The 9,776-nt window shown below is 47.6% G+C and overlaps 1 protein-coding gene and 1 long non-coding RNA gene across 10 annotated transcripts in view; one reads left to right on the forward strand and one right to left on the reverse strand.

Annotated features, from left to right (window-relative positions):
• Rgs8 (regulator of G protein signaling 8) overlaps positions 1-9,201 on the forward strand; it is a 40,853-nt gene extending 31,652 nt beyond the window's left edge. For all 9 annotated transcript variants that reach the window (XM_034513201.1, XM_076941350.1, XM_076941353.1 and 6 more), the window contains 2 exons: positions 2,552-2,718; positions 4,424-9,201. In XM_034513201.1, the coding sequence (XP_034369092.1) occupies positions 2,552-2,718; positions 4,424-4,606 (350 nt within the window). In that variant the 3' untranslated portion in view covers positions 4,607-9,201. The remainder of the gene's footprint in view (positions 1-2,551; positions 2,719-4,423) is intronic.
• Positions 1,950-4,416, reverse strand: LOC143443693 (uncharacterized). The gene is made up of 2 exons (XR_013112875.1): positions 4,225-4,416; positions 1,950-2,829 (listed from the first exon to the last, which is right to left on the reverse strand). It is a non-coding gene; the product is annotated as an uncharacterized LOC143443693 (long non-coding RNA).
• Positions 9,202-9,776: the final 575 nt, after the last annotated feature.

The following is a 9,776-nucleotide window of genomic DNA, read 5'->3' on the forward strand; positions in this document are numbered from 1 at the left end:
ATAGGACGGACCACGCTGGGAAAGAACAGGAGGGAGTGATGGCTGAAATATAGGTACAAGAGGGAAAGCGGCCCCTGGAAAGGCTGCCCAGAAGCAACGTGGGCAGCAAAGATAGAGGGCCACCCTGAAGGAGTTAGGAAAAACAAAGATAAAATATAGATTTAGGAGGTGTTAAGTCAAGAATGCCAGAGGGGAGTTTTAGAAATGCCCAGCTATTGAGCAAGTCAAGACATATCAAAATTCAGCTCATGTGTGTGTCTTTCATTCATGGATCCAGAGAGTTCTTGGGTGGGGGTGTGTGCGTGTGACTCGCCAGTAGCCAAAGTGGTTTAACTAATTCACCACAACAGATGGCACCCAACAATGAAGTAGTAACAAAAATAATGTTATGACTAGAGGTCACCACGACATGAGGGCTGGTATTAAAGGGTGGCAGGGTTAGGAAGGCTGAGAACCACTCGATGGTCTAGGTAAATGCACAGTATGAGGGCCGTTCATGCTTTTCCAACCCTCTCCCGGGGTGTAGTGGAAAGTGTGTGAAGATGAGACAAGTACCACATGACTTCATCTATCTGTAGCACCTAAGAGTAGATCTTGTTGAGATTTAGAGTGGCAGCTAGGGGCTGTGGAGAATAGGGAGGGAAGGTGGGAGAGAGGGACCTGGAAAGGTTGCTCATAAGGTGTAGTTAGAAAGGAGCAAGAAGGTCTGGGATATACAGGAGGGTGACTACATATTGTATAACAATGTATCATACAAGCCAGTGTCTGCTGCAGTGTCTTGCTGCTCAGAGTCCTCTCTTGTTGACCCATCTAATGTGTGCTTGTAGCGTCCACTGCAGAGGATCATCTGTAAGCGGTGACTGTGTCCTGGCATGCATGCTTGTAAGCAAATCTGAGGTTTTTCCAGGGTGTGTAGAAATGTCTCTGTGGGGAACTTTGAGGCCAGAGAATGTGGGAGGGTCCCAACGAGATCATCTGCAGGATGCCTCTGGCAGGGAGGGAACAGTAAAAACACTGCAAGTTGGGAATCCGGGTGACAATGAGCCTCAGGGTTCAGGCCTGAGAGTTACTTACTCCATCTGATGTGGATTTCAGACTATTGGCCTACAGGCTTCAGCTTTGCCTGTGGTGCTTAGGCTATGGATTCATATCAGGCCAACAACAAACTACCAAGGGGGAGAGATGGAGACATATCTCAGTGACAAAGCACTTGCACGGTATACCAGAGCATTTGGGTTCAATGCCCAGTACCCAAAAACGGTAATATTTTGTTCTTACATGAATTCTACAAAAGAAATAAAAACAGTCATTGAGACATTTCTTAACCAGGTTGGCACCTTATTCTAGGGTGTTCTTCATTTTGAGAACCCTTTCAGAAGGGTGTCACTGTTACTCCAGCAGAAGGGACGGCTTCTAGAGTTAAGACAATTGATTGAAAACTTTTTAAAATAAAAGCAACTACTGGAAATCTAGGCTATAAATAGCTGGTATTTCCTCCTGACCCAATGTGGTGACTCGCCTTACATGTGCTGACTGGAAACACTGCTTGTCAGTGCATGTGACATTGATTAATAAGAGGAAAGACTGGGTTAGCCATTAGATACATTGGCAGAAAAGGTATAATCAAGCTTAATTAAAGCATACAACCTGGGCCAGTGAGATGATTTAGCAAGTAAGTACAACTGTTACAAAGCTTGATAGCCTGAAAGTTGTCTTCAGGGCCACACCCACGTGGTGGTGGTGTATGTGTGTGTGTTCATTTCGGGCCAGGAAAATGGCTCAGTGGGTAAAAAGTGTTTGCCACCAAGGCTGACCACAAGTCCTTTGCCTTTCATATTCCTGAAAATTGTTCTTTAATCTACACACACACACACACACACACACACATACACACGCACAGAGATAGAGACAGAGACATACAGAGACACACAGGCACACACAAATAGATGTAATTTTAAAAACGTTTTAAGAAAATCCAATTTGGTAGGCAATTTTCAAAGTAAAAAATGAATAGACTAAAATGCCAAATACATGTCTTCAAAGGTTTTCTAAAAGAGATGAAGAACACTATCCATGCAGCAGAATGTAGTACAGACTGGATTTCTGTTGGATATTTCTCTGATAGTGGTAAAGGGTTGTCCCTGAGCCGTTCATATTCCCATTCAGTTTGTCTTACAATGACCCGAGATTTTTCTCTGGTGTGGACTCAGCTTAGGGTATAGAATGTATACTGCCTGTTACTTTGGCTTACCAGCAGACTCGGGGTTCAGCCAACTCACGTTAGTGGAAGGACAGTAAACTCAGGGTTTAATCACAACCGACCGATGCTGTCACTATGGGGCTTAAACATTTCTCCCTGATACTGCATGCTGGCCTATGGACAAGAAGCCTGGCTTGCTCCCGGGGTAGCTGTGTGTCAGGGGGTGTGGAGGAGCAACAGGCTTGGCTAGCGAAGATGCTGGCAAACTGATATGTGTCTCCTTCGTCTGCATTCTTTGGTCTTAAGTTTCTTCTTATCTATCTTTTCTCCCAACTTTTTCTGCATCCATAGATGGGGTGGCAGCCTTCCGTGCCTTCCTGAAGACAGAGTTCAGCGAGGAGAACCTGGAGTTCTGGCTGGCCTGTGAGGAGTTCAAGAAGACCAGGTCGACTGCAAAGCTAGTCACCAAGGCCCACAGGATCTTTGAGGAGTTTGTTGATGTGCAGGCTCCACGGGAGGTGAGTGTCATGGCAGCTGTCTCCGGAGGTCTTGCAGGGTGGGGTTGAACCATGTCCTGGGATTGATTTCCTCCTATTCCAATGGGCCTCCTAACTCTGATGAGTTGGATCCTGATGAGAAAGGGATAGCTCTTAAGGAGTGGAAGCCCAGAGTTTGCGCAAAAGGCCCTATATTAATGTTTTTGCTGTCTGCCTGACACGTGTTACCCAGGATGTGTTTTTGCCCCAGTGATTTTGCAAGAGTAAGTGCCATGGAGTGCATGTCTATTTTCCCGTTGAAGCAGCACTGGGGCCTCTGAGATGACTCACTGGGTAAAGGAACCTGCTGCCAAGCCTGATGACCTGAGTTTGATCTCCAGGACCCACATGGTGCAAGGAGAGATCTGACTCCTGAAAATCGTCCTCTGACCTACACACACACACACACACACACACACACACACACACACACACCATACCACACCACTAAACAAATGAACAAACATGCGATAAACAGCTTTTAAGGACAGCAGAGCTTAACGGAATAAGTGCCCTCCTTTAAAGGATTTTGTTTGCAGCCTCAGTTCTGTCACGACGTGGGACCATCCTCAATTTGTTCAACCACTGTGAGCCTTCCTTTTCCCCAATATCAGAGAAGATAATGTCACTCGCTTTTCTAGGCTACCCTAAGTGTTAGAGACAAAGCACCTCCTGAGCTTTGCGTTGCTCATTAATGAATATTTATAGTCGCTTTCATTGCTGGATTAGAATTATGTATAGCTCTTCTGAATTTTAATACAGCATGTCCCTTGGGAGGGTTTAATTGAACAGTTTGCTCTCTGTATTAGGCAGCTCTGACTTGGGTGTAAGGTCTTTACCAGTTAGGCAGAATGCTATTAGCCCCTAATAGTGACATATAGAGATAGGACGTACGCTTACCAGGGGCATCTGTTGGCTTGGGTAGTTAAGAGAGAATGAGAGAGAACGTTTAGGCCCCTCATTAACAACTGGTTCGAGACTCACATTAGTCTGGTATCAATATTCATTAGGGTTCATTGATTTGAGGATTTTTGCCACGGTTCTCTTACCTACCCCTCCTTTTTTAGACAAGCTTTGTAGTCTCTCTCTCTCTCTCTCTCTCTCTCTCTCTCTCTCTCTCTCTCTCTCCCTGTCTTCCTACCTCCCTCTCTCTCTTTCTCCTTTTCTGTCTCTCTTCTCTCCCTCTTTTCTTATCCCTCTTTCCCTCCTTCCCTTCTTCCCTTCCCCTTTCCCCTCCCCTCTTCCCTTCCCCTTCTTTTCCCTTTTCTCTTCCTTTTCTTCTCCTTCTTTTCCTCCTCCTCCTCTTCTTCCTCCTCCTCCTCCTCTTTCTTGAGACATGGTCTCTTTACATAACTCTGCCTTCCTGAAACTCACCATGTAGACCAGACTGGCCTTGAATTTACAGAGACTCAACTGCCTCTGCCTCTTGAGTGCTGGGATTAAGGTGTGTGCCGCCAACCCCAGCTAGTCTCTAGTTTCTTCACTCACCTTATTTACAACATGAAACTATATGGACTTCAGCCTCCACAACATTTCTTCTGGAATCCCAAGGAATAAAGCCCATGAAAGCAGTTTGAGAAGCATTCATGAACCTAAAGAGTAAGGTGCTGCTGTTGATGGGCTCACTGCCCAGTAGGTGCTTTGGACTCTGAGGGCCTGTGACCTTGCTCTCTGTTTGTATCTCCAGGTGAATATTGATTTCCAGACCCGAGAGGCCACGAGGAAGAACATGCAAGAGCCATCCCTGACTTGTTTTGATCAAGCTCAGGGAAAAGTCCACAGTCTCATGGAGAAAGACTCTTATCCTAGGTTCCTGAGGTCCAAAATGTACTTAGATCTGCTGTCCCAAAGCCAGAGGAGGCTCAGCTAGAGCTCAGATGGGGACTCTTGGAAGTCACTGGCTTTCCTTTCCCCTTGCTGCCAAGACAATATTCTAACGTGAAATGTCATAGATGTCCAGAGGCGCTGGGGTTTGGGGTGGAAGGCTGGGGGTGACAAGGGAATGATGAAGGGCTTTTCCAAAGTATGACCCAGCTGATGGAGCCGGGACTCTCTTCCTTCTACCCAGATCTGTGTTTTGATTAGAGGCAGCACCGCTGCTATCACCCTTCTCTGGGTGGGCCAATAACTGGTCCTTCATAATGCCTTCGGTCATCTCTACTGAGAAGGCAGATTCACTGTGCCGGGCTAATTTGTAAATAACGCAAATGCAGTTCCCATCACCCCCACACCACACCCTCTTTAGTAGGATTCCCGGTCTTCGCCTTGTCCTTTACCCAAGGGAGGAGTAGCTAGACATTTCAGTCTCCAGTTGGCTGTGTCTTCCATTTCCACAGGACCAATAGGGAGTCAGCGGTCCCTTCTCCGTCTAAGGAATTCACTGAACTCCCTTACACTTGCAATTTCAGAAAGGGTCTTGAGAATTTTCTCCCATGGCTTCTGAGCAGAGCTGTCCTTTTGAAAGATAGAGTTTGTGAATCTTCTTCAATTCTATTAAGAACTTTTCTAGAAGCCGAGTGACCAGGGAATGTAGCATCAGAAGACTTTTGTGCAATGAGGCTCCGTACAACCTGTCTGTTGCCTAATGTATTCCATGTCCTCACCTTCCCATGGCATCACATAGCACTGATCTCTTAGGATGAAAGACGGCTTGGCAAAGGGAGGTAAATTCCCATAGCATGACAGCTTTTCTAGTGCCTGATGCTTTCCCTGTCTCTCCACCTCCTCCTTCCATGCAGGCCATGTAACTATGATGGGGGAGCCTGGGAACCTAGCCTGAAACTCTCATTGCAGCTTGCTTTCTGGACATACTTTCTTAGAAAGGGTCCACTTTTGGCTGTTGAGAAATAGCTGCCTTCTTGGTCTCTAGCCTTTGGAACTGACCTGGGAAGATCACTGTGAATACCAAGCTGCAGAAACTCTCCTGCAATGCTTGAGTGGTACCCTGGAAATGCACCAGAATACTCTTTCTTGGAGGAGGCATGGACATCACGGAATCTCTGAAGTTACCCAGGAGAAAGCTGACCCTGCCATCCGCTGCAGGGACGGGAAGAAGAATCTTCAGCATAGAGAGTGGAAGATGGAAGATGAACCTAGAAGCTGCTGGTCTCTGGGTGAACTGAGAATGTGGTGAAGGCGCTGCTGTGATAATTCACAACCAGTCAGCTTGGACTCATTGAAGAGCCATAAACTTCCAGCTTGAGTGGATGAAATAGTCTGTGGCCAGGCTGCCCTAGGAAGCAGATGGTGGAAGGCTGGGCTGACGCTCTCCTTTTGTGGGATGCTAGCCCTTCTGAAGTATCCTAGGGTTTGTATTCTGGTCTTGGAGAATCAGTTCCTTCCTTGGTTGTCGCCAGAGGCCAAGAAGGTCCTTGAGTCCTACCATGTTAGTGCCAACTGCCCTCCTAGTAGTACAGTCATCTGTGAATGGGTGTTAGTTAGTGTCTGGGTGTGAACCTCAAAGAGAGAGAACATCTACTTTCTAGGCCTCACACTGAAGGGACCTGTGGCAGTCACATTTAATGAAGAACTCTGAAGCTTCAAATGATGTTCCTAGTTAGAGCACATAGATTTCCCCACCCTGATATAAAAATATTCTTAGCTAAAGCTGCCAGAATTAATGTAATGATTAAATTCTCTCACAGGGTATTTTCAACATTGTTTACATATGAAATGTGCATCTGCTGCCAATGCTACTGTCCAATGTGAGATGCATATACACTGGACCTGCAGTAATGGAGTTGTCCTAGAAGGGCCTTCTCACCACTGGCACTATCTCAATGCAAAATGGCTCCATGTGCATGGTGTGGCACCCTCATTTGGGGCCTAGAGTTCTTGCCAGCCATTGGTGGGACGAAGGCTGCAGATGGTAATGTCATGCACCCTGGTGACTCCTTCCCACATAGGCGGTATGAAGGACCAAGTTTGAGTATCTTGAGTTTTATAGTTAGACAAAGTCGTGTGAGTTTGTGTCTGTGTCGAGGAGCAGATAGCTCTATTTATGGTCCTCCATGGAGCATCTAGTGTGTGTATGTATGTGTGTGTGTATCTGTTTGTCTTTGGTTGTGAGTTGTGAGTCTTGGGCAGTACACCGCAGACATGATCTTTCCATGTGAGTAGCTTTCACATACCCTATTTCCCCTGCTTCTCATAGAAGGCATAGAGCTTCTAGCCCTGATACCTCTCCTCTTAGGCACTTTGGTCATGCTAGCCCAGATTTTGGTCTGTGAGGAAACAGAGAAATGTTTACAACATCTAGAGCAATATCCAAGCATACCTCATCTCTGAGCTTCCACATCTCCCAGTCCCCTCCCCTCATCTCTTCCTCTATGAGCCTCATCTGCCTCACCAGGTCGTCATCATAGATGCCACCATTTCCACTTGATGTCTTCCTTTGCTTCAGTCATGCGAGTGTGCTGACCACTGTACCCGGACTCAGGCCAGCCCAGGCAGCAGGACACAGGGCTATGGCTTTCCATCCCTGGTCCCACCGGAGTGTTGACTTGCTTTGGGTCTGGTGTGTGGTTTGCTGTTGCTCTTGTGGACTAACTAGATCTCAGTCACTGACAATTTGAGCTTTCCAGGTTGAAAGGGGAGTGATACCCTAAAGTAGTATTTGTTATTAAGCATGAACATGAAGAATAGGAATCACCTTGAAAGCCCCTCACAAATGCTAATTCCCAGCTTCCACACCTGGAGGAGGTGCCGATTCTATAGACCTAGGCAAGGAACCCTTAAAGCAATATTGAACAAAAGAAAGAAGCTCCTGGATACATAATGACCTGCAGGCATTGGACGAAGACGGCCCAAGACAGTGGTTCTCAACCTCGATGCTCACTAGGCTTACCAGGGGAGCACAAACAAACAAACAACAACAACAACAACAAAACTTAACTGTTCAGTTTCTACCACAAAGTAGCTAAATTTGAGGGGCTCAGAGGAAGCCAGGTGGCAGTAGTTTTTAATGTCTCACTACTGGTTCCAATGTGCAGATGTGGACAGGAAACAGCAGCCTAAGCAACGAAGAGGAACCGAACTGAGTAAAACAGGGCCCGACAGCCCACCTGGATGCCAAAAGCACAATAACCAGAATGCCCTGCCCGCTCTGCAGCTGACTCTCGGTCTGACTGGCTCCTTTGAGGTCATGTTTGGGTTCAGGCTACCGTAGTTGGCAGTAGGTACGCCAAGGTCAGGGAACATCAAGGGCACTTGACTGAGAACTTTTGCCATGCTTCCTCAGCCTTTACCACAGCGCTTCCTCCAGGCCTGCATCATGAACTCTATCTCCGTTTGTCTTCATATACTCTCGTGTTTGGCCTTTTGTGTGTCAGGCTGTGCCTCTGTACCCAAGGTCACACAGTAGGGTGGCTGGACCATAGCTAAGGAGTGAAGAGTGTCTCGGTAGTGACGATCGTGATACATCAGCTTCCAAATTTCTCTGTGAAGGGTGCCCCTTCCTCCACAGAGATCAAATCTGGGAGGCTTTTCCAAGACTACAGTGCAACATGGATCCTTGCTTCAAGCCCTCACTATTTTCTTTGGCCCCATGTTGGATAGGCAGCGAGGAAGCTGCAAGCTGGCTCTATTTTCTGGTGCTTTCCCCAGAACTTGCTGCTCTGAGAAACCAAAGCTGTGAACAGGCGAATGCTCTGCCCAGGTGTTTGTCCTGGACAGGTCCACATGCCCTGGACAATAGAGAAGCTCTTTCTGCTGGGAGGGGGAAGGCATGAGAACTGGAGGAGGATGGGCAAGGTGGGGGAAGCCTGATGAGGAAGGGGCAAGGCAGGAGAGCCCCCCAGCTGCCAGGATGGCAGTTGCTTCTCCGTGTCTCAGAGGGAAAGATGAAGGGGTACACATTCATAGGCAGGATGGTCTTCTAGCAAAAACCTCAGAACTCGTTGACCCTGCAAAGGAACTGTGTTTTTCTACCCTTGCCTTCAGTCTGCCAAGTGTCAGCTTTCCTGAGATCCATCCCCTTCCAGTTAGAACAAGAGAGGTGATACCAATACTCCTGGCGGTGAGCGTCTGTGCCACCGTGTCACTTGGCATGAGACAAGGAGGGAGAAGCCAAGAGAAGAGATGGCTCCCTGTCCCTGTGTCTTCTCAAGGACTCTCCAGGATGCGACACAATGATGTGAGACACAATGGATGGGACTATGGGCCTCGCCAGATTTGGGGTTCGGGGTCCTCTCAATAAACTATCCATTTCTTGAACTTAACCCCTCTGCTCCTTCCCCTCTGCCAGGTTAGGAAAAGGCAAGTAGGCCCCACATGTGCCCTGACCACAGTAGCCTTAGCTGGTCACTCACGGAGCACAACAGAGTTAGAGCAGCTCATCTGCCATATAAACCGCTTGGCCGACCGAGTCCTCACTGAGTTCTTTCATTACCATGTAAAGTGAAATACATTCACCTTTACTGTACACAGGCTGTGAGAACATAATAAACAAAACCTGAACAAGCTGCACTTCGCTCTCTGCCCACATTTCTGGCTGTCTGACTCTCTATGAGGAAACTCTTCACACAACACGTGGACTCCCCAGGGGGGGAGCATGTGGCCCGGCCCTGCGGTGTCTGGCACGGGGCTGGCCACCAGGAAGAGTAGGGGTGTGGATAGACACGGGTTGATTGAGAATGGTCTGGGGCTGAGCGTAGGGGTTGGTGAGGAGAGTGGCTTTGTGAAGTGCCATACAAATGCCAGGTGGTGTTTTTATTTGTGCCACCTACGGCTTGAAAATGCTGGGAGAGAAAAGGCTGGCGACGGTTTGGAAGTTTGTTCATCTGGGGCCATCTGAAACGCAGTGGGTTCATATTGCTTATAGTTGCCGATTGCTTTGTGCAATGGCATATCCCTGAAAGGTGCTGTGTTAGTCATCAAATCTTTGTGCCTGGTGCTCAGGTCCTGCTGAGGGGACAGAAGGAGAGTGAGCCACTGACTCTGCTGCCAAAGGCTTATCCTTCAGGTGGGGTGAAAAGATGGAGGTACATTGAAACTTTATAATCCAAATAAATTGGAATTAAATCAAAATCAGACCCGAGAAG

This window comes from Arvicanthis niloticus, chromosome 10, assembly GCF_011762505.2.
Source record: "Arvicanthis niloticus isolate mArvNil1 chromosome 10, mArvNil1.pat.X, whole genome shotgun sequence".
Lineage (NCBI taxonomy): Eukaryota > Metazoa > Chordata > Mammalia > Rodentia > Muridae > Arvicanthis > Arvicanthis niloticus.